This window comes from Chlorocebus sabaeus, chromosome X (assembly GCF_047675955.1).
Source record: "Chlorocebus sabaeus isolate Y175 chromosome X, mChlSab1.0.hap1, whole genome shotgun sequence".
In the NCBI taxonomy this organism is placed as follows: Eukaryota; Metazoa; Chordata; class Mammalia; order Primates; family Cercopithecidae; genus Chlorocebus; species Chlorocebus sabaeus.
Genome location: NC_132933.1, coordinates 41,626,042 through 41,650,330, shown reverse-complemented (window position 1 = coordinate 41,650,330; position 24,289 = coordinate 41,626,042). Strand labels below are relative to the sequence as shown.

The window sequence follows — 24,289 nt, the reverse complement described above, 5'->3', positions numbered from 1 at the left end:
TTGCTGTGTAACACTGTTACTACAAAGTTGGCAGCTTAAAACAGCACACTTTTCTCACAATTTATGTGGGTTAGGAATCTGGGCATGGCTTAGCTGGATCTTCTGCTGAGTGTCTCATAAGACTGTAATGAGGATGTTGGTCAGGACTGAGTTCTTAGCTGGAGCTTTGACTGGAGAAAGATCCACTACCCCACTCATGGTTCTTGGCAACATTCAGTTCCTTTGAACTATAGGACTGAGAGCTTCAAGTTTTTGCTGTCAGTTGGCCGGAAGTAATTACCTCAGCTCTGCTACATTGTGGTGGTGAACGTGGCTGCTTGCTTCCTTACAGGCGGCAGAGGAGAGAGAGAGAGACCAGTAAAATGAATGAGGCAGGGATCATAGGGATCACCCTAAGAGTGTGTTCTCACAGGAGTTGTAAAATACAGGAGGTAATCTGCTAAGTATATTGTAGCACATACTTATAAAAAGGAAGTGTAAATGCTAATGTTGGAATGAAAAAGCATTTGCCTTAGTTTTAGAACTGAGCTAATTTACCACTAGGTGGTGGTGTAGTCGTTAGGCTTAAGATAAGTAAATTCTGCATTTATAAAAAGCTCTTTGCTCTAAATATTTTGAAATAGGATGGAAGAGTGGGGTGCCTGCTACAATGCTGAAAATATACCAGAGAGCTACAATAAAGGAACAGAAGAAACAAAGGTTTGATATTTTCTAAGGCAAAGAATTTTCATACTCATGACAAACTAGTTAAAGTCCGATAGTATATTCTAGTTATATGGGTTGAGGGAGGAGTTGGTCATTTTCCTTTGTGAAAGTCTTACCTATCTTTAAACTTAAAATGCATGCTTAATGTTCTTTGAATTCTTATTTTTACAGAATTTTAGATTTTTCAGAACAAACTGAACACTTCAGAAATTTCCGGAGCATATGCTTTTAAGTTAAATATTACAAACCCAATATTTAGTTTGTAATCAGTCTTGTGACGCTAAGGTTTTTTCCATTAAGGAATACAATGCCTATCTTTATTTTCTTCAAACTAGGTGATAATCATGGTTTAAAGTTAGAGAAACAGGAGAAATGTCACCATCCATATAGGACTAAAATCAAATAGGCCTTCAGTTTGAGGCTAGCTAAATAAGTCAGATACTATTATAGCTATCTCTGTGTGTACCTGAGGTGCTTGTAATTTTGGAATAGTATTGAATATAGTGAAATTCTAGGAAAGCAGAAGAAAAATGGTAGTTCCTTTGGAAATTTTAACAGGATTTGACCAAAATAAAGTAAGCTTCAGATATTTCCAGGTATTGTAGAGTACAGAAATACTTGCACCTCCATGTCTATATCATAACACTTCCTGAATAGCTCTGAATTTTTAATCCTGGTTTGTGTTGCATTGGTTTATATGGGATGTATCCTGAGTCATTGCCTCATTTAGACATTATTTCCCTTCTGCCATTGAAAACCTTTTAGATTACTTGCATTTTGCTACTTTAGTCTCCTGATTTTTAAAATATATGGCAAAGTTTATTGTGCGATTTATTTCTTGTTTTAATAAAGAACAACTTTTTTTTAAGAAGGAAGCAACTTAATTTTTCCTTCTTCATAGAAGGAAGACTAAGGATTGTGAGTTTCTAGCATGATTATTTTTGTTTTAGTCTCCAGAAAATCCATCAAAGATGCCCTTCCCCTATAAGGTGCTCAAAGCCCTGGATCCGGAAATCTATCGTAATGTAGAGTTTGATGTTTGGTTGGACAGCAGAAAAGGTATTGAAATATCAACAGAATACTTTTGAATCCTGACAGCTTCAGGAGTATAATTTTGCAAATTATGGTGAACACCTCTTATAAGAAATACTATTATAAAAAACAGCCTGATGCTTTTTATCTTTATGTATGATTTAAATCCACAGGAGGGAACATAGCTTCAGATGTGGGAGGGATTTTTTAGAGTCTGATGTTTGCCTGGGACTTCAACTTTGCAAAGACTGTGTGGAGATAATTTTTAGATCGCTTTGAGAAACTTAGTGACTGAAAACAAGCTCATCTTAAATTCCAGGTGTTAAGACCACCTTCCTTGATAAATGAATAGGTTAGGCCTGTGGGTCAAATCTGACACACCAACAGTTTTTATGTGGTCTATGAGCTAAGAATGGTCTTTAATTCTTAAATGGCAGAAAAAGTTAATAATATATTGTGACACATGAAAATTATATAATTCAAATTTCAGCATTCATAACATTTTACAGCAGAGTTTGAGTAGTTCTGAGAGTCTTATGTATGGCCCAAGAAACTGAAAATACTTATTATCTGGCTCTTTACAGAAAAAGTTTACCAACCTTTGAAAAGAGGTCATTGTTTCTCTCCTTATAACTAAAGTTATCAACCTAGGCCTTAAAGTTTTGCCTTCAAGATAAGCCTTTAGTATTTCACATTCAACTCCTTGAACCCTGGTAAACTTAGCTGTAGTTAACAATCTAGAATGAGGTTAAGACCTTGGGAAACACAGTAAGTTGTTAAAAGAAATATATAGGTTGATTTGAAGAAGCTGAATAGTGTTGCTTTCAAATTGTACCTCATTAGTGTTTGACTATCTCTGATTAGAAACTCCCAATTTCCACGTATTTGTTTTTTAAAGCACAAAATTATTCTGGCAGATCTCTTTAAATTAACTGCAGAAATAACTCATCCAGAATGATAGGATGGCCCTTTGGCACTTTACCCCTATTTTCACTTGTAGTGGTAGCATTGTCAACGGCACTACGGTAAAATGGTAAAAGTAAATGAGGAAATTAAATGATATAGGAAAGGAACCAGTTTAGTTGAGCTTGAATCTTCATTTTCTTTTAATAGAACTTCAAAAATCTGATTACATGGAGTATGCTGGGAGACAGTACTATTTGGGAGACAAGTGTCAGGTTAGTTCCTTCTTCAAGAATCAGTAGTTTGTTTAAGAATGTGCTTGTAGTCATCATATGAGTTGAGCAAGACTTATTTACAAAGTACTAGAAACTTTTTTTATTTTTATTTTTAAAGAGATAGGGTCTAGCTCTGTTGCCTAGGCTGGAGTGTAGTGGTATGATCATGGCTCACTGCAGCCTCGAACTCCTGGGCTCAAGTGATCCTCCTTCCTCAGCCTCTCTAGTGGCTGGGACTACAGGCACATACCACCATGCCTGGCTAAGTTTTTTAATTTTTCTTTTTTTTTTTTTTTTTTTTTGAGACGGAGTCTTGCTCTGTCTCCCAGGCTCTGGAATGCAGTGGCGCGATCTTGGCTCACTGCAAGCTCCCCCTCCTGGATTCACGCCTCAGCCTCCCAAGTAGCTGGGACTACAGGCGCCTGCCATCATGCCTGACAAATTTTTTGTATTTTTAGTAGAGATGGGGTTCCACCATGTTAGCCAGGATGGTCTTGTTCTCCTGACCTCGTGATCCACCCATCTTGGCCTCCCAAAGGGCTGGGATTACAGGCATGAGCCACCGTACTTGGCCTATTTTTATTTTCTTTTATAGAAAGAGGGTCTTACTGTGTTGCCCAGGCTGGTCTCATTCCTGGCCTCAAGCAATCCTCCCACCTTGGCCTCTCAATGTTGGGATTACAGGCATGAGCCACCACACCCAGCCAAAAAAAAAAAAAAAAGTTTCTTTAATGTCTGTGTTAAATTTTAATTACAAATTTAGTGATTAGATGTAAGGTTCTTTCAGTATGTGCTGCCTCCTTTGATCCAGACTGGCAGTGTTGATGTGAATTACTTTAAAAAGTAGACACTGAACTCCATTTGGGGAAAAGTGGTATTTTGTTTGGTGGTAGCCGTGTCTGTCACTAGTTTTGAGACTAGATGTATTCTCTTTTCAGGTTTGCTTGGAATCAGATGGAAGATATTATAATGCTCATATCCAGGAAGTTGGAAATGAGAACAATTCAGTAACAGTCTTCATTGAAGAACTGGCAGAAAAGTAGGAATATGATAATTTGTTGAATTACTGAAATCTTTGGTTCTTGGTTCCATTTTGTAATATTAAATTGAGAATTACCAGGATGCTAGTAAGAGAACCAGAATTGTATCTAGTGTTGGCCTAGGATGACTTATCTTGAATTATAAAAGCATGTGCTGAAGTATGAAATCTCAATATAGGTATTAGATATGTATAAAAGTTTTCAAATCTTAGACACTAACCTAGTTATTAGAAATATTAAGTACAATGGAATTCTGATACAAAACTGTTCACAGTAATTGCAAAGTTGGATTACTGAGCCTCTGCCAGTATGAAGATAAACTAATCTAGTCTTTCTCAAACTTTACCATGCACTGGAATTACCTGGAGGGCTTGTGAAAACACAAGATTAGTGAGCCCAGTCATTAAAGTTTCTGATTCAGTAAGTCTGAGGTGGGGCCCAAGAATTTTAATTTTGAACAAGTTTCCAGGTGATGGTAATGCTGCTGGTCCACTTTGAGAACCATTAAATGAGGCTATGCTGCCCTAACAACCAAAACATTTCAGCAGCTTAAAACAATAAGGTCCTTTCTCCTTCATTTAGCATGTCCGTAGTGGGTCAGCAAATGGGATCTGGTTCAACAGAGATCCTGTTTCAACACGTGCATCCATGATTATGGGGAATAAAATGAGAACAAACCACTTGTCTGAATCTTAAAATGTCTCAGACTTTATTAAGCAGAGTGGTTTACATTCCCAAGCCTCATGTTAATGGGGTGGGGAGATTTAATCCTCCAAGGAGGTGCAGCAAATATTTGTGAATTAATATGGTCTACCAGTCTTTCTTCTGAAATGTGATCGGTACGAGAAACAGCAGTGAAATTGCACAAACTACTCTTAGGTTTTCTAAATTAATAACAAACAAGGAAACTGGTGTCAACCAGGTTTTAATAGAATACACTTGAAATATAAGGGGTGGGCTACGTGTATTGAATGAGAGTTAAGTCTGTTGCAGTATCTTCATGGTGATACCTTTAACTTTTGAGGCATGTTGTTCCACTGGCTAACTTAAAACCAGTTACCCAAGTGATGCCTGTTCCTGCCTGGAATGCTATGCCCAGTCGGAAAGGAAGAGGTTATCAGAAAATGCCTGGGGGATATGTCCCAGAAATAGGTTTGTATGCTAAAGGTTGTTATTTTATTTTCCCCTTCATGTACCTGCTTTTACTTACCTACATTGTACTGTTTTTTAAAGGTATGTCATATGTCTTGTTGTAGGGTAGGGTTTCTCAACTTTAGCACTACTGATAATGGAATGGATACTACTACATTGTCGGGAGGCTGTCCTGTGCATTGTAGGGTGCTTCATAGCATCCCTGGCTTCTATCCACTACAAACAAAAATGTTTTCAGACATTGCCAAATATTTCCTAGAGGAGGGAGAGGCAAAATTGTCCCTGGTTGAGAACCATGGTTCTTAAGGGACTTTGTATAAACTTGAGCACTCATATTTGAGGGCTAAAAAGAAAAAAATGATATTGTGGAGATGAGGAGTAGAATGATGGTTACCAGAGGCTCAGAAGGGTAGTGGGGGTGGGGGATAAAGAGGGATTAGTTAATGGGTACAAAACTAGGTAGTAGGATCAAGATGTAGTATTTGGTAGCATTATAGGGTGACTATAGTTAACAAATTGCATATTTCAAAACAACTAGAGGACTGGATTTGGAATGTTCCCAACATAAAGAAATGGTAAATGTTTGACGTGATAGATATTCCAGTTACCTTGATTTAATCATTATACATTGTATGCTTGTATCAAAATACTGCGTGTACCCCATAAATACATACTGTTCTACACCTATAGAAATTAATTTTAAAAACTTAAGCTGACATGGATCTTAACCTGAGGGGGAAAAATATTTCTTAGAGATCTAGGAAAACACCTCATAGAAGCAGCTGGGGATATTAACAGGCATAATTTATTAGAGAATGGTAATGTATGTGATTGGATGACTCAGTGCTTTGGGGGCTTTTTGTTTGTTTGTTTTGTTTTTCTTGAGAGAATCTCACTCTGTCGCCCAGGCTGGAGTGCAGTTGCGCAATCTTGGCTCATTGCAACCTCCACCTTCCGGGCTCAAGCAATTCTCCTGCCTCAGACTTCTGAGTAGCTGCGATTACAGGCACACACTACCACACCTGGCTAATTTTTGCATTTTCAGTAGAGACGGGGTTTCACCATGTTGACTAGGCTGTCCTTGAACTCCTGACCTCAGGTGATCCACCCACCTCGGCTTTCCAAAGTGCTGGGATTACAGGTGTGAGCCACCGTGCCTGGCCATGGATGACTCAGTATTTTGATGACCTATACTAACCTGCCCATACTAGGTATAGTGCCAAGATATACCTGTTGATACAGAAATTACCTGCTGGTTTTGTCCTTCCAAATAAAAGATTTAGTATATCATTCAAAAATACAAAAATTCCCTCCCTATGTTTATTTGGTTTGTTCCTAGGGGAAGCATTGGAAAGTTTAAGGCAGTGTGGTGGTGACAGTACACTGGGCCTTTTGCTTTGATTATGAGCTTATTTGCTACTTCTTTGTTTGCCTGAAAGTTATATCAGAGATGGACATAAAGCAACAGAAGAAGATGTTCAAGAAAATTCGAGGGAAAGAAGTTTACATGACTATGGCTTATGGCAAGGGAGAACCCCTCCTCCCACCCAGGCTACAACACAGTATGCATTATGGGCATGATCCTCCAATGCACTACTCACAGACAGCTGGCAATGTTATGTCTAATGAACATTTTCATCCTCAACATCCATCTCCGAGACAAGGTCGGGGATATGGGATGCCGAGGTAAGACATTGACAGATTTGTATTTTCATGGTCTAGGGAAATATGAAGCAGTTGAAGAGATCCAAGAAGATAGAATGCCATCAAGATGAGGGTCTGTGTGACATACAGACTGTATTTCATTAATAATAGATAGGCCTAATGCCAATATTGCAGAGAGCAGAGCTCTTTCTAGTTGAATGTTTTTAGAAAGACAGATTAGTTCTATTTAACTGCAGAGACTGACTACTTAGATATTGGTGAATAGAGAGTTTTATTTTTATTTCTCTTTATTCTTAGGAATTCATCTCGGTTTATAAACAGGCACAACATGCCGGGCCCTAAAGTTGATTTTTACCCAGGCCCAGGTAAAAGATGCTGCCAGAGCTATGATAACTTCTCTTATAGATCTCGGTGAGTATTGTGTTGAAAGTCAGAGAAAATGGGTAAGTCTGAGTTCATTGCTGAACATTAGTGTTTCAAAAAGTGTCAACTTTGAGATATTTGAACTGTTATTTAGAAGTTAGGAACAAGTTATATTTCATCATTTTTACTTTTTTATTCTTTGAACCACTTAAGTTCATTTAGACGTAGTCACCGCCAGATGAGTTGTATGAACAAGGAGTCCCAGTATGGATTTGCCCCAGGGAATGGACAGATGCCCAGGGGCTTAGAAGAAACTATTACTTTTTATGAAGTTGAAGAAGGGGATGAGACTGCTTATCCATCTTTACCTGTGAGTGGATCAATGCTTTACTCAAAAAGCTGTTTACTTTTTTCATTTATTTTTTTGAAGTAAAGGCAATGTGGATAAATTTTAGATTTTGTACAAATAACCAAACAAAGCCTTTTCTGAAAATTGAAAATGAGAAAAGAAACATTTTCTCCCAACTGTTCCTAGAAAAGGGAATAGAGGTAGATTTAATCTTGCCTATAGAGTATGTGTTAATATTTTCTGTTTTCTTGATTGTGACTTCATATTTTTTGTATTCTAAACTGCATGGAAAACAATTACAGAATTCTCTTACAACAGAAGTTCACATTGTTAGGCTAGTTTTTAAACTGCCTTTTAAAACGTCCCTGTAGCTTTATTTTCCTGACTATATAGTGAGAATTGCAGTATATGTGTCTCTTTGATACAGAATCATGGAGGTCCGTCTACAATGGTTCCTGCTACTTCAGGATACTGTGTTGGAAGGCGGGGACATAGCTCAGGCAAACAGACTTTGAATTTAGAGGAGGGCAATGGCCAGAGTGAAAATGGTGAGTCGATTACAGTTAAATATTTTTTAAAAGATTCTTGTGGCATTGGCACATCAGGATGGTGAAGTAGACCAATTTGGTTTTGGGGTCTCTCTCTGTTCCACTAGCTTAGTTTTGAAAGATTTATATAAGTTCTTAATGCTTGCTGGGTTTTTGAATATGTCCTGGTATTTCTCAGGAGAATAGACTTCTATTTCAGTAGGCTGCTACATTGTTATAACTTGTTTTCAGCTCTCTGCATAGGTCTTTAGTGAGTTTTTGACTTGGTGTCAGATACCAGTATGGAAAACATCTGTTCGTTATTAGTAAGGCACTATTACTATACTATACAATATACAACTATACAGCTATACAACTACAATATACAACTATACAAATACACAACTATATAGTTGTCCTCATCATTTGTATATGTTAGGCTTTTCATGTGACTGGCTCTTATAAAATAAGACTGCTATGAAGTAACTTCTTTGCCCAAATAAGTCTATTTGATCTATAAACATTACTCTTTATTGAACCCTGTGTGATATCCACTCTACTAAGTCATTATATTCATAATATAGTCCTTCATGTGTTCTTCTGAGGAATGTGCTGTCCCTGTTTTACATATGAGGAAATTGGGATTCAGAGGGTAAATGACATGGCCACGGTCATATACTTGGTAAATGACAGAGATATAATTTTTTATAACTGTTTTATTGAGATATAATTTACATATACAATTAAGCTATTTAAAGAATACAATTCAGTGGGTTTTTTATTTAGAGTTGCATACCATCAGCACAATTAATATTAGGACATTTTTGTCACCACAGTAGTGAAATCCTGTGCCCATTAGGAGCCATTCCCCATTTGCCCCAACCCCCAGCTCTTGGCAACCGTCAGTCTGTTTTCTGTCTCTATGGATTTGCCTCTGCTGGACATTTTATATAATTGGAATCATATACACACACATACCCTTAACAGTTTTTTTATTGACTCCTACCATGGAATGTGTTTATTTTTACCTTGTTCCTTTTAAAAGATACTGTAAATGCCTATTGAAACAATTGTGGAACATTGAATGGCTTAAGGAGGTGTCAGGCATTCCCAATGACTTAACTTATGAATAAGTTTCTTATTTTCTTGTGGTACTCTTTTTTTTCTGCTAGTATAGAAAAAAATAGATGTTTTTAGGAATTTAATGAGTGAAAAAATCTAGTACAAGAATGATCTGTGAAGACTTTGTACGTGTGTGCATGCGTGTGCTTAAGGACATTTACTGTCTGCTCTCTTATTTAGATGACCCTTTTGTCTTTTAGCTCTGGGTGGTGTGGCATATTTGAAATAACCAAATCTTTGCTCCCACCTTAAATCTGGAGGAGTTTCATGCCTGTGTGTTTGATAAGTCGTGTGTTTAATAATCAAATTTAGTTTAGAACTGCTGGATTATATTTGGTGGAAAACCATCTGATTGAATATTGACTTTCTCTGCATTTTGATGGTACAGAAATCTTAAAAGTAGTTCAGTCTACTGAGCCATCCTTTGAGGACACACTGATTTTACATGTATTACTTACATGAAACAGATTGAAAAACAGATGAGGCATAACATATTCCCTTAATGTTCACCTAAGGAAACAGTGGATTATACTCATACTTTATAGTCACCATTGAGTATTTAGTATATGTAAAGCACTATGCTAAGTTACTTTTACTTCCATTAACCATCCTCAAAAGGCCTATGAGCTAGGTACTGTTATTCCATTTTACAGTGAAGAATTGAGGCACAGAGATTAAGTAACTTGCCTAAAGTAGTGTAGTTAATCAGAATTCAAATCTAGGCAGTCCTCACTTCAGGGCCTATGTGCTTAATCACTACACTGTAGCCTCACTGGAAAAATTGGACACAACTGAGTTTTCACCTCTGCCTGACCTCTAAGAGCTAAGTGGATTTTCGGAGGAGAAATTTGTACAGTGTACAGCTAATCTCTGGCTTCAATATCTTTTGACTAGTGTGAAAGCTCATATCACTTTCCAGGATGTATGCATTTTAGTTTTGAACATATAACCATAAAACTGGTGGAAAAAGCAAGTACTGGCCATTTGGCTCTGCTGAACTAAAAAGACCTATATAAACACATTTCTTCTGTCTTGTCTTTTTTCCCCAGGGGGATATCATGAAGAATATCTTTATCGTGCAGGTCAGTAAGATCTAGAAGTGATCTGGCATTCATCATTGTTTATAGAATTTCAAGCTATAAAATAATGCTCATTTTTTACTTTGGCTATATTCTCTAGAGCCAGACTATGAAACTTCAGGTGTTTATAGCACAACTGCATCTACAGCAAACTTGGTAGGTATTTAATAATAGCAAAGAGTTATAGCGCCTACTATGTACTGGGGCACTGTTAAGAGCTATACATATAAATGTATTTAAATCAGAACAACCCTGTGAGGCTTAGTATCATTCTCATTTTGAAGATGAAGAAATTGAGACAGAAATTAACTCGTTTTCTGGAACTAATATATTTAGAGATATTCTAGAGATACTCTAACATAGTAATGATCTTTTAGAAGGTTTTATGTTTTTTTATTATAATGGATCATACATCTCAATATAACAAAAGTTTGCTTCTCCTTTATGCTGCATGTCTAGTAGAGGTCTATAGAAGGGCTTGCTCAGGTACTCAGGCTGATGGAAATTCATCCACGAATGCCAAGGCAGGAAATAAAATTTGGTAACTGGTGCACTGGCTCTTACAACTTCCACCAGAGGTGATACATGTCACCTTCTTTTCCATTTCGCTGGCCAGAGCAGGTCCCACTGAAGAGTCTAACTTCTTTGTGCCTGGAAGGCAAAAAGAAACATTTTAGCAGCACTAAGAACTGTATCATTCAACTTGCCTTCCCTCTCATAGGCAGAATACTTGTTTCTACGTCAAAGGAGGCATCCTAAAAGGTCCCATTCAGTGTAATCAAACTCAAAGCCTAGGATTTCTGAGCTATGTGTAGTACTTGTTATATTGGGTCCAGATGTAGCTTCTTGTGATCTTGAGACCTAAAACCACAAATATGGAGGTTTTTTATTTTTCCCCCCTCACTCCCCAGTTTACAGTGCTGAAGCAGGGACTGAAATTTCTATTCAGAAAGGGAGAAAATGGGAAATAAAAAAACAGTTACTGGCCTGTAGCAGTTCTGAGACCTTCATGGGCAGACATTGTAAGGGCACCCAACGTACTCATGGGACTCTTCCCTGGAGGATCTCTCGTTTATTTTCTGGGGCTCTTGGTTACTCCCAAGGCCCATCCTTCCTGGCAATATTTGGAGTAGGCATTGGAGAATAATCCTTCCTTGGCAACAGAGCAGCTTTCTAAGCTTACTACTTATAGAAGATTGGAGGCACAAGGGTGGTTTTATCTCAGTTGAATGGTTTTAGTTCTGACTTGTGATTTCTTTGACTGTAAGATTAATTTATTCTGCTTCTGTTTGATTTCTTTTGGTTTCATGTACCAATAGCCATACTACAATTTTTTCTATAGATATACTACTAAGATTTGCTATAATTCTTTGTGGTTTTATCCTTATTTCTGTCTATTTGATTGCAAGTGGCTTGAGTTCATCAGGCATTGATGGAAGAGCCATCCATGCCTTTTGGACATTTTTCTACAAGCCATTTTGTTGAAGTGCAAGACTTACTAGGTGTTACATCCTTAGTTGAACTCAACTTTGAGACATCTTAATGCACTCGGGTTTTAACCAAAGAGTTGATTCTTGCTGTGAGGTCAAGTTTTCACTGTTTGTCGTCATTGAAACCATTCGTCAATACTACGTTTTATAGTTTAGGGTTGAAACAGTTATTCCTTCAACCCTGTGAGTCCCTGTATTCAAGCAATTCCCTTTCATTCCTGCCTGCAAACTACTAATTCTGTCCTACACACACCTGTCTTAAAATAACTTGCTTTAAACCATGCCAACAGTAATCAAAGCACAATACTAACATCCAGTCTTCTAAATTGCTTACCCTGAGAGCTGCATGTTCATAATCTCCTTCTTAATTAGGATTTTGTTATAGCTGTACCCTACTTCTAGTTACCAATTTCTGTTTTAGTCAAGCTAGGTTATGCTGCAGTAACAACCCCCAAAGTCTCAGTGACTTAACTCAGGAAAAGTTGTTCATGCTAATGTTATATAGTTCAATGCGAGTTGGCAGCAGGCTGCCAGACTGTGACTGTTCTTCATAGTCACTCAGGGACCCAGGCTGATGGGCACATGCCATCATGATCATCGCAGCAGGGCAAAAGATACAGAACACTGACTCATAACGGTTCTGTTCATATTTTATTGACCAAGTAACATGGTCATTCTTGACTTTGGATGGAGCTAGGAAGGGCAATCCTACCGTCTATTCAGGAGAACTGGAATATTTATGAAGAACTTGAATAACTACCTTAAATTCTCTAATTATGACTAATTTTAACTGTGGCAGCTTCGTGTACTAATTTTTTGTTTTTACTGTTTAGACAATATACCTTAGGAAGGAGAAGAAAACTCTGATACGTAATTCTCTTTCTGTTTTTTCTCCTTCCCTTACTTTGCTCCTTCCAGAGAAAGTTTTTTCCCCATTTCCTGCCACCATTACTATTCTCATATCATGTGCTTTTGATATCACCTTTTGAAGTAGCCATCCAAGTGAAAAGGCAAGTAAGAATCTTACCATGAGAGATGACAATACTTTTTTTTCTGTTCCTTCAATTTCACTTGTCACATGTTCCTTTTTGTTCTGAATTTAAACAACTCCAGTAGCTTTCAGTTTCTTCATATGTTCCAAGCCCCCGCCCCCATCACCAAATCCATAGCAAATTTCTGTTGTTGCTGAAATAAAGGATAAATGTCTTCAGAATTATCAGCATACATTTTAAAAAAAACTCGTTTTTAATTTTTAATTTCAATAGGTTTTTTGGAGAACAGGTGGTGGTTGGTTACAATGACTAAATTCTTTAGTGGTGAATTCTGAGATTTCAGTGCACCCATCACTTGAGCAGTGTACCACTGTACCCAATGTATAGTCTTTTATCCCTCACCCACTTCCCACCATTTCCCCCAAGTCCCCAAAGTCCATTGTATCATTCTTATGCCTTTGTGTCCTCATAGCTTACCTTCCACTTATGAGTGAGAACATATAGTGCTTGGTTTTCCATTCCTGAGTTACTTCACTTAGAATAATGGTCTTTAATTCCATTTAGTTGGTTCAAATGCCATTATTTTGTTTCTTTGTATGGCTGAGTAGTATTCCGTGGTATATATACACCACATTTTCTTTATTCACTTGTTGGTTGATGGACATTTGGGCTGGTTCCATATTCTTGCAATTGCAAATTGTGCTGCTATAAACATATATGTACTAGTATCTTTTTTGTGTAATGACTTATTTTCCTCTGGGTACATACCCAGGAGTGGGATTGTTGGATCAAATGGTAGTTCTGCTTTTAGTTCTTTAAGGAATCTCTACACTGTTTTCCATAGTGGAAAATAGTGTACACGGTTGTGCTAGTTTACATTCCCACCAACAGTATAAAAACGTTCCCTTTTCACCACATCCATGCCAACATCTATTTTTTGATATTTTTTATTATGGCCATTCTCGCAGGAGTGAGGTGGTATCGCATAATGGTTCTTATTTGCATTTCCCTGATAATTAGTGACATTGAACACTTTTTCATATGTTTGTTGACCATTTGTGTATCTTTTGAGAATTGTGTATTTATGTCCTTAGCTCACTTTTTGATGGGATTGTGTTTTTCTTGCTGATTTGAGTTTCTTGTAGATTCTTGATATTAGTCCTTTGTCGAATGTATACATTGCTAGATTGCAAAGATTTTCTGCCACTCTGTGGGTTGTCTGTCTGTTAACTCTGCTGGTTATTTCTTTTTGCTGTGCAGAAGTTTTTTTGCTTAATTAAGTCCCATCTATTTATCTTTGTTTTTGTCCAACGCAAGGCTCTTTGAATAAAGATTTCCAGGCACAGCCTTCTAAGAACTCATGAACATTTATTTATACTTCTTATTTCCATGTCTAACACTCAAATAAATGTTTCTGTAGAAACATTTGGTATTCACTTGGGAACTTCTGAGCCAGGGCAAATGTTTGCTTTTTGGCAGGGGCTTTGGCTATACTTGAACACAGACTTTGGAATTGTCCATGTTAAGTGGGGCTCACCTTTTCACAGTAAGGTACCTCTCATTGTTTCCTGTGATTTCCTTTCCCTGTTCTGTCTGTGCTCTTACTAATGTAACCAATCTCTGCTGCTAGAGTTCTTGCTGCCATGACAGTCTATCATTCATGAGTCCAAGCCATTCAAAATCATTTTTACTTTTAGAAAGACAGGGTCTTAAGCCAGAGGAGAATGATATTTGAATCTTACAGTATCTGTTAAATCCCACTTAGATAAAATGCAGCTGAATAACCAGTTTACCCTTGTACCAAGCTACATATTCAGATAGAATGCCCTTTTTTTTTTTTTTTTTTTTTTTTTAAGCAAAACTATTGTTGGTCCTATGGTACTTGAAGCTTTTAAGGCAAAGATCACTGAAAAGATGTTTAGATTTCAATCATCAGTTACATTTTAGTATCTGCATCAGGACTTGAGTTAGATGTGCTGAGGATTTCTGTAGATACACAACAAAACAGTCACCTACATCACGTTTTAGAGTGACAACTTTTAGAGCTTTGTCTTAGGAGTCACTTCCAAATTTGAATTATTTCAGGACTGAACACTTTCATATAGTTGAAACAAAGTTATTGATGTGGTTTTTTTTTTATGTAACTATATTTTTGTATTCATTAAAGTCTCTTCAGGACAGAAAATCATGTTCTATGTCTCCTCAGGACACAGTTACCTCGTACAACTACCCCCAGAAGGTAATCTTCATAGTGTTATTAAGCAGTTACAATGGCCTGAACAGAGAAAAATGAATTTTCTCTTTTCATTTACCTTCATCATACTTCAAAGCAACTGCTTTCGTTCCTTTACGTATTATTGTACCTTCCGGTGTCTGACACAGTGATTAGTAAATTAATTCAACAAATTATTGAGCATCTACTGTGTTCCAGACACTGTTCTATGTGCTGGCTTTAGATTACTCATAGTTTACTGTGAACCTCTTTTATATAAAGAGTGAGTTAATCTAAATTACCCGTCAATTCTGTCTCATTAACTGAAACTTAATTTTAAATCTTTCCTGTAGAATTGAGAGTCAGCATTATAAAAAGGTAGCTGAAACCATAGGAGTAAACAAGATCATCCTGGGCAAAGGAAGAGGTTGAGAAGGGTATCTGGAACAGAGCCCATGAATTATCAAATTTTAGAAAATGGGCAGAGAAGGAACATCCAAGGAGGGAGGAAAAGCATGAGAGGAATATTATGGAAGCCCTAGGAAGAGAATGTTTCAAGGAGCAGCCAGGTGTCAGTTGCTGCCAAGAGGTCAGGCAACATAAGGCTTAACAAAAGTCTATTAAGATTTGTTGCCATAGAGACCACTAGTGACTTTGAATACAATTTCAGAGAATCAGTGTGGGTAGCAGCCACACTGTGGTTGGGTGGTAAGAAAATGGAGACTCCCAGTGAGGACAGTATGTTCAAGAAGCTTCTGTTACCATTTATTGAATATCTTTCTGTGCACAGCCCTGTACTGGGTGCTGTGGAAAAATAGTTTATTCTGTTAAGGAGCTGTGGCCTAAGCAGCAAAAAAAAATACCATCTTATAATGTTATAAAAAATGCAAGGCACCTTTTCTCTTTAAAAAAGAAAAAAGTGTAGGCCAGATGCAGTGGCTCATACCTGTAATCCCAGCACTTTGGGATGCTAAGGCGGGCAGATTGCTGGAGCCCAGGGGTTAAACACCAGCCTTAGCAACATGACAAAACCATCTCTACTAAAAATATAAAAAATTAGCTGCGTGTGGTGGTGCGTGACTGTAGTCCTAAGCTACTTGGGAGGCTGAGGTGGGAGAATCACTTGAGCCTGGAAAGTTGAGGCTACGTGAATGAAATCATGCCACTGCACTCCAGCCTGGGTGATGGGAGTGAGACACTGTCTCAAAAAAATATATATATATTACAAATCTTTGGAATAATATGCAGGAAGCCCAGAGGTTAACTGGGGAGCAGGCAGCTAGGCAGACGGCGGACAGGGCTTGGAGGGAAACTTTCCGTTGTATACGATTTAATACTTGATTTTCAAATCATATTAGTGTATTACCTTTTTAGGAATAAATGAATTAAAAAATCAAAGCTCTCAAGTGACCTAAGATCTTCTGAAAGAAATAACCTTCCTATATAAGGTTTACATAAAGATTGATTTTCAGTGTTTTAGTTGTCTAATTACTGTTTTCTGAAGTTTAGGATCAGATAATCTACTGTTTGAGAAACCAAACTTAGAGTTTTGAACTTTCTTCCACACTTACAGGTGATGGGAAATATTGCAGCAGTTGCAGCTTCCTGTGCCAATAATGTTCCAGCTCCAGTCTTATCTAACGGTGCAGCAGCTAATCAAGCTGTTAGTACTACTTCAGTTTCCTCACAGAATGCTATACAGCCTCTCTTTGTATCTCCACCTACACACGGCAGGCCAGGTAGGTTATTAGCGGATGCTTACTTTGGAAGCCTCTTTTCCTATTCATGAACATGCACATCCAGCTATTCTGGTTATCAGATACCATTACTTTAATTTCCAGAATTAAATTTATTTAACCTACTTAATAAATTATGTTCTGCCATTGAACATAATCTCAAATCCATGAGATTTGAAAGTCAGGGATTCAAGTTTATTGCAAATTTCGTGCAGGTAAGATTTTATACCTTTCATTTTGCTACCTGCTGAATTAGGGGACTTGTACTAGTTTCTCAAACCTTGAGTTAAGTTTTATCGTATAAGAGTTAAGATAATGATGTTTCTCACCTTATAGCAAACTTTTCAGGAATTCTATAAAATACGTTCCTTTGTAATGAATAATTGTCCTGTAAATATCATAATAAAAAATACAGGCTCTGGAATTTAAAAGATCTGGGTTAGAATCGTGGTTTTACAACTTATTGTATAATTTTGTACAAATTGTTGAAGCTTTTTATCTGTGACTTGGGGGTACTGATAGTACCAATTCATGAAGTGGTTGTGGATTTTCAGTGAGTTACTAAAATTTTAAGTTACCAGCAGACTTTTAGGAAGGTGGTGGCAACAACAGCATTAGCTTTTCTGAGTCTCAGAATAAAAATGGAAATAGTGAAGTCAAAACTCATGACACCTACAAAAAACTAGGTGACGAGGTATCCCCATGAACCCCAGGATTTAAGCAGGTAGGGACAAACCACCAGTCACAAGACCTGCATGCTATCAGGGTCTGTGAGGGAGCAGACCTCTTCTTACATAGAAGCATTGAGGATGTTGTCTTATGTACCTGAGAATTCCAGTGAATAAGAAGTTACTGGAAAGTGGGGCCGACAATTTGGAAGCAGCAGTCAAAACTGGGAAGGGATTTGGTTTCTCTAATACTGGATGAGTGCATGCGGCACATAGTAGAAGGACTTAAAGGGCTTAAAACAATTTAACCTCTAACTCTTCAAAATTGACCTGCCAGAGCTGCCTTTTAGGATAGTATTCCTCACTGGGAAGAAACTGCTAAGAATGGAATCTGAATCGATCAGGATAGAGAAAAGAGCAGGTCAGGGAAAAGAACAAAAGAAAAAGATTAAGGTCAAATGCTACACAAATATATCTTAAGGAATAAAAAGCAGAATGTCCCTACAGACAATGAAAACATGTTAGAAGTGAAACACTAAACAGAACTAAACAAACTAAAACTGTGACAAACTATTTCAAAATGAGCTACAGATTTTAATAATACAAAACATTAAGGAATAACATAAATCAGAATTAGAAAAACTTACCCGAGGTAATAGAACTCAGGAAAGAATTATAAATGGGAGAAGGTCATTTTAGTAATGGAGACTAAATGATAATGAGCTTGAGCAAATTCAGGTTGAGTATTTTTTATTCAAAATGCTTGGGACCAGAAGTGTTTTGGACTTAGGATTTTTTTAGATTTTGGAATATTTGCAATATACTTGTTGAGCATCCCTAATCTGAATTTCCAAAATTCTCCAGTGAGCATTTCCTTTGAGCACTATGTAGGCTCTCAAAAAGTTTTGGAATTTGGAGCAGTTTGAATTTCAGATTTTCAAATTAGGGATACCCACACTGTAGGTACAGCAGATAATGCTTTAAGAGAAATGAGTGCTGTAGGCTTTAATTTTTTTTTTTTTCCGAGACCGGGTATTGCTGTGTCACCAAGTGTAGAGTGCAGTGACATGATCATGGCTCACTGCAGTCTGGATCTTCAGGGTTCAAGCAATCCTGCTGCCTCAGCCTCCTAGTACCTAGGACTATAGGCACACTCCACCAAACTTGGCTAATTACTGTGTTTTTGTAGAGACGGGGTCTTGCCATGTTGCCCAAGCTGGTCTTGAACTCCTAGGCTTAAGTGATCCACTCACCTCAACCTCCCAAAGTGCTGGGATTATAGGCATGAGCCACCACACCCGGCCGTAAACTTTTTTTTTTTTTTTTTAATAAAGATATAAGAAGAGGGAAATCTAAAATTGAAAGAAAATGAAGATAAAGATTTAAAAGCGACATATTTGAAGTTAGGCAGACGAGATCAAACACGGATAGAAGTCCCTGAAAAAGAAAACCAAAGTAAAGGAACAAAATAATACTAAAAGCTATAATTTAGAAAACTTTGCTGAAGTTTTGTATTAGGTTGTTTTCACAGTGCTATAAAGAAATGCCTAAGACTGGGTAACATATAAAGGAAAGAGGTTTAATTGACTCACAGTTCTGCATGGCTGAGGAGGCCTCAGGAAACTTGCCATCATGGCGGAAAGTGAAGGGAAAGCAGACACCTTCTTTACAAGGTGCCAGGAGAGAGAGAGAGAGCAGGAGAAACTGCCATTTATAAAACTATCAGATCTCATGAGAATTTACTCACTATCACAAGAACAGCATAGGGGAAACCGCTCCCATGATCCAGTCACCTCCCACCAGGCCTCTCCCTTAACACCTGGGAATTACAGCTCAGTTTACAATTCAAGATGAGATTTGAGTGGGGACACAGAGTCAAACCATAAGTTTAAAAAGTTTTAAAAGTACGTACTTGAAACAGCACCCTGAATACCTGAGAATATTGACCCAGAGTGACGGACAGCAGAATATTCTAATAAAATTGTCAGACTTGAAAAGTCCTGAGTATCTAAGAGTTTATCGCATATAAGAGAAATATAATGATAATCATCAAACTTTGACAGCATTGTTTTATGCTGGAAGAAAGTGGAATAACATTTAAGATACCCAAGGAAAGAATATGTGAACCAACAATTTTGTATCCATTCAAACTGATTTTCAAGCACAAAGGGCAACATGTGAGAACCCAAGAATATTATTCCCATGAACCCTTCCTGATGAATCTGTGAGAGCTGTGCTGTCAAGAAGGGTAATCACTAGCCATGTGTGGAAACTAAGTTAATTACAGTTAAGTAAATCTGTTGTTCCTCAGTTGCATCAGCCACATACCAAGTGCTAAAAGCCACATGTGGCTAGTAGCTACTGTATTGGACAGCAGAGATATAGAATATTTTTACCATCACAAAAAGTTGTATTGGACAACAGTGTACTAGAGAATGAACTTTGAGTTTTAGGTTTCCAGAGTTTTAGGCTACCAGAACAATTAGAGACATTGTTCTGTTATTCTGTACCAGAACAATTAGAGGCAGAACAATTAAAGACATTAGAGACATGAGACATGATGATAAGTATTAAATACATAGTTACCCGTAGAAGTAAGACACGTGAGGGCTGAGAAGTTGAGACTGTACTATGTAATAGCCTTATGTTTGGAGGGTATAGATGTAGTTATTTTTTTAAATGATAGAATTGAGAGACTATGGGCAAAGCATTTTTTCATGCTCTCAGTCACATCAGATTCTTTAATACTCAGAAAGCTATTCTGAGACTGTGTAATGTGGGCTAAAGCAAATGAGTAATTATGGGATATTCAAATTTTATCCCGTGTCCTAATGAACCAGGATTCTTAGTGTGGGAAAAAAGGTAATGCAGATGTTATAGAGGCTAATTAAAAGCTTTTATAGTCTTGAATTTGAATTAGAAGTATCAGTATGAACTTGAGATATTTTATCTTTTAATATATGTAAATGTTTCCTCGCTCTGTCCACTGAAAGGCCTGAAAACAGTAAGTATTCCTAGCACCTAGTTTGTGGTCTTAAAATAACATTTATTACTTTTAAAATAAACTGGGCTCTGTGGAGAAATGGCTGACTCCAGGTCTGGGCAGGAAATGTTCAAGATGATCCTGGAACATCCTGTCATACCAGATAGCAAGGAACATATCAGAGTATAGGCATCATGTCAAAAGGACTCAGAAACCATCACAAAGAGAGATTCCCACTGGCCAAAGATGGAACAATTTGAACCTTAATGATCATTGCAATAGATTGGAATATACCAAGTATGTTGAATATAAAAGTTCTTAGTGATATTTTAAAAATTGCTTACTTTAAGAGGATGATAGGAAATCAATAAATTTTCTTGAAAACTGGAACATGAAATAATCAAGCATTTATTCTGCCTTCCTTATATGAACTATACCACTGAATAAACAAATAGATGAGGGTAAGTATCTTTTTGTAATAGTATTCTAACTAATCAATTAAAAAGTGACAATAATTTTGCAGTCCCTATTAAATGGATGAACATTAAACATCAGTAGCTACTAAGATTGCAAAGTCAGTCAAACATTAGCTATAGATGTCCCAGAAGAATCAGTCCTGAATCTGATTCAGTTTCCTGGATCTAGCTGCCTATTGACAGGAAATACAGAATAACATGTTGGATTGCAGCATGAGTATGTAATCTGCAAAATCCAGACTATGGGAAGCTTGTCAGATCAAAGGGCCCAGGTTCTTTAAAGCAGAACTTGTCAGGAAATGGATGGAGGAAGGACCAATAGATTAATACAGTCAAGAAATATCCTATTTTTTTAATGGATAAAACTAAAAAACTGTTCAAGGATGCTCATTTGAGTGACAAAACTCTGAAAAGACCCCAAGGAAGTGATTACTATTAAAGTCAAAACAACGATTGGTTATGGTAGGAGGGAAAAGTATTTCTAGACATGGGTAGTATCCACGTTAAAATAACTCATTAAGCAACATATTTGATTTGTTTGCTATATCTGTTTTATTTATAAAAAGATAAAGTGGGCCGGGCGTGGTGGCTCACGCCTGTAATCCCAGCACTTTGGGAGGCCGAGACGGGCAGATCACAAGGTCAGGAGATCGAGACCATCCTGGCTAACACTGTGAAACCCTGTCTCTACTAAAAAATACGAAAAATTTGCCGGGCGCAGTGGTGGGCACCTGTAGCCCCAGCTACATGGGAGGCTGAGGCAGGAGAATGGCGTGAACCCGGGGGGCGGAGCTTGCAGTGAGTGGAGATTGCGCCACTGCACTCCAGCCTGGGCGACAGAGCGAGACTCCGTCTCAAAAAAAAAAAAAAAAAAAGGGCAGGGCGTGGTGGCTCATGCCTGTAATCCCAGCACTTTGGAAGGCCGGGGTGGGTGGGTCACCTAAGGTTAGAAGTTCGAGACCAGCCTGGCCAACATGGGGAAACCCTATTTCTACTAAAAATACAAACCTTAGCCAGGCATGGTGGCACATGCCTGTAATCCCAGCTACTCTGGAGGCTGAGGCAGGAGAATCACTTGACCTCGGGAGTTGGAGGTTGCAGTGAGCTGAGATCATGTCATTATACTCCAGCTTGGGCAAAAGTGAGACTTTGTCTCAAAAAAAAAAAAAAAAAGTGCCTAGCACAGTGCCTGGAACAAAAACATACAATAAATGTTGATGATGATATAAATTTTTCACGGAAATGTTAATGTAGACCCTACTTTTACTACTTTATGCTAGTTGTAAGGGAAAATGTTTGCTGTCTGCTTCTAGCAGCTGTCTGAGCTTAAATTCAAGTGACAGATGAAACAAGCATTGTAATGTTTTATTTATGTGGAATCATTGAAAGATTACCATTTAAATGCCAGATTTTTCTAAAAATGCATACTGCATTTATTTACTTTTTGTTCTCTCAGTCACTTAATGAACCTCAACTATAGATCTTTACTAGATCTGGCTGCTTTTTAGTTGCTCTTTGTCATTCTTGTCAATCCTATTGATGAAACAACTGATTTTTCCCACTTTGTTCTTCATATGTCTCTCTGGCAGGCCCCTTCCATCCTTAAGTGACTGCTAATCTGCAAGGTAACAAGATACGATGATTGCCTTTAAGTAGAGTCTCCTTTTAGGCATTAAATCCTGTCAACTTCAAACTCTGGATTTCAGTAAATGTTCCCAAGTCTTTTGCCAGGGCTGGGATCACTGACTGTCCCTGAGTGCAAAATTTAATGGAATGCCAAAAAAAAAAAAAATTACAGTAATCAAGATAATAACACTTTAATTCATCATTTTTAAAAATAAAGATGATTATAAAAAAAATTTGAGAACAAAGTATCAATTTTAAATAAAGACAGGATCTGTGGATCAGGTTTAAGGTGAGTTGAGTAAGGCATATACTCTTGGGGTCATGTAAGTACAGGGTTAGATCCTGTCTTTATTGAAAATTTTGATGTTGTATTCATAATAGTTTTCTTTGTATTAGTTTTGGTAGCCCCTTAAATTTTGCACTGGAGCATCTCACCACACCTTGGCCTTGGCCCTGCTCTGTGATTTCTAGAGAAGCAGCAGTATCTTCTTATAGTTATGTTCTCTTCTGAAGTGTCCTGAAGCAGACTACAGTTACATGGACGGGGGAAATAAGCGTTCTGAATGCATTACATTGATTTCTACGAATATTTTAGAAGACGTTTCTGTAATTCTTGAGCCATCCCTTGAAGTGTATCTGTTAAGCCTGTGGAGCTCTTCTTAAGTCTGAGGATGAGATGCTCATGCATCTCTTTAGAAACTTGAAATTGTAAAAGCTTTTACTTAGAGGGTTTATTGTAATACTGTGCGTTTATAAGGAAGGTGAATTCAGACAAAGTAACCTCCAAATTGTGTCTACTCTTGATTCTTTCAGGCACATGAGAATGTTTTTAGCCACTTCTATGTCTAGTAGTTGGTTTTTATCTAGTGATCATAATCACATGCTACTGTCTTCAGCTAATTGCCTTTCTCCATTTGCTTTTTTTTTTTTTAAATGGTATGATACGTTTTCAGTGCTAGTTTAAAAGGAGTAAGAGCAGAGCTTTGTTGGGGGAGCCATTTTATTTTAAAAAAAATGTATGTCTAGAACATTTGGGGATATTCTGAAAATTAAATTCCTCTCCCAAAACTGTAAAAGTAGAGATTTCTAAATATATGACAAAACTCCAGAACAGCTAGTTGAGCAATCTTTAAAAATTTACTGTTTAATTTAGATACAGAATAATTCATTTTTTTGGTGCCCAGTTCTGTGAGCTTTGACAAATGCCTATAGTTGTGTAACCACCACCACAATCAAGAGATAATTGCATCACTCCTAAACAGTTGTTTATCAAATTTTAGATCACCTGAAGATACAGATCTATTACTGTTAGCCTGTAAATGTACGAAAGATATAGATGAGTATATTGTTAGTACTGGTCACTAAATGGAAACAATGTGGATTATGTTTTGCTAAAATGTCAGAGTAACAAATTCAGGTTGTGTGAATTGTTCCTATGCTAAACTCAGTGTGCTGAAACTCTGACTTTAAACATTTATAGAATGATAAAACTAAACTTTCTATGTTTCTTAGGGTTAAAATGATAATGCAGATAACAAAATGATGAAATTTTGTACTTGGGTTTCAGCTGGCTAAAATGATTTAGTTAAACTTGAAGGGTTTGTATTACTCATCTTTTGTAAAACAAATTAACAAATTTACATGTTATATATATATGCAGGTATGTGTTTTTACTGGGTTGTAACCACATTGTTTCCTTTATCGTCACAGAGGATTAATATTTAAATATAATTACATCTGAATTTCTTATGTCAAAAACAAACTTTTAAATATTGATTATTTCTAAGCTATAGTAACAGGTATAGTAAGCTAAAGGGATAAGATATTGTATCTATCCTGTTTTTAGATTCTGTACCTTCTTAGAAATGGAACGTTCATGATTTAAAGTTCCCTA

General features: G+C 37.2%; 1 protein-coding gene across 16 annotated transcripts in view; it reads left to right on the top strand.

Moving 5' to 3' along the window:
* ALG13 (ALG13 UDP-N-acetylglucosaminyltransferase subunit) overlaps positions 1-24,289 on the top strand; it is an 82,110-nt gene that overhangs the window by 40,038 nt on the left and 17,783 nt on the right. For 14 of the 16 annotated variants that reach the window (XM_037989055.2, XM_007992600.3, XM_007992591.3 and 11 more), the window contains 13 exons: positions 624-699; positions 1,656-1,764; positions 2,851-2,915; positions 3,854-3,954; positions 4,980-5,107; positions 6,547-6,793; positions 7,070-7,183; positions 7,349-7,505; positions 7,912-8,032; positions 10,183-10,215; positions 10,313-10,368; positions 14,862-14,933; positions 16,480-16,645. In XM_037989055.2, coding sequence (XP_037844983.1) covers positions 624-699; positions 1,656-1,764; positions 2,851-2,915; positions 3,854-3,954; positions 4,980-5,107; positions 6,547-6,793; positions 7,070-7,183; positions 7,349-7,505; positions 7,912-8,032; positions 10,183-10,215; positions 10,313-10,368; positions 14,862-14,933; positions 16,480-16,645 — 1,445 coding nt within the window. The remainder of the gene's footprint in view (positions 1-623; positions 700-1,655; positions 1,765-2,850; positions 2,916-3,853; positions 3,955-4,979; positions 5,108-6,546; positions 6,794-7,069; positions 7,184-7,348; positions 7,506-7,911; positions 8,033-10,182; positions 10,216-10,312; positions 10,369-14,861; positions 14,934-16,479; positions 16,646-24,289) is intronic. The other 2 variants (XM_007992592.3, XM_007992593.3) reach the window with 2 other exon arrangements.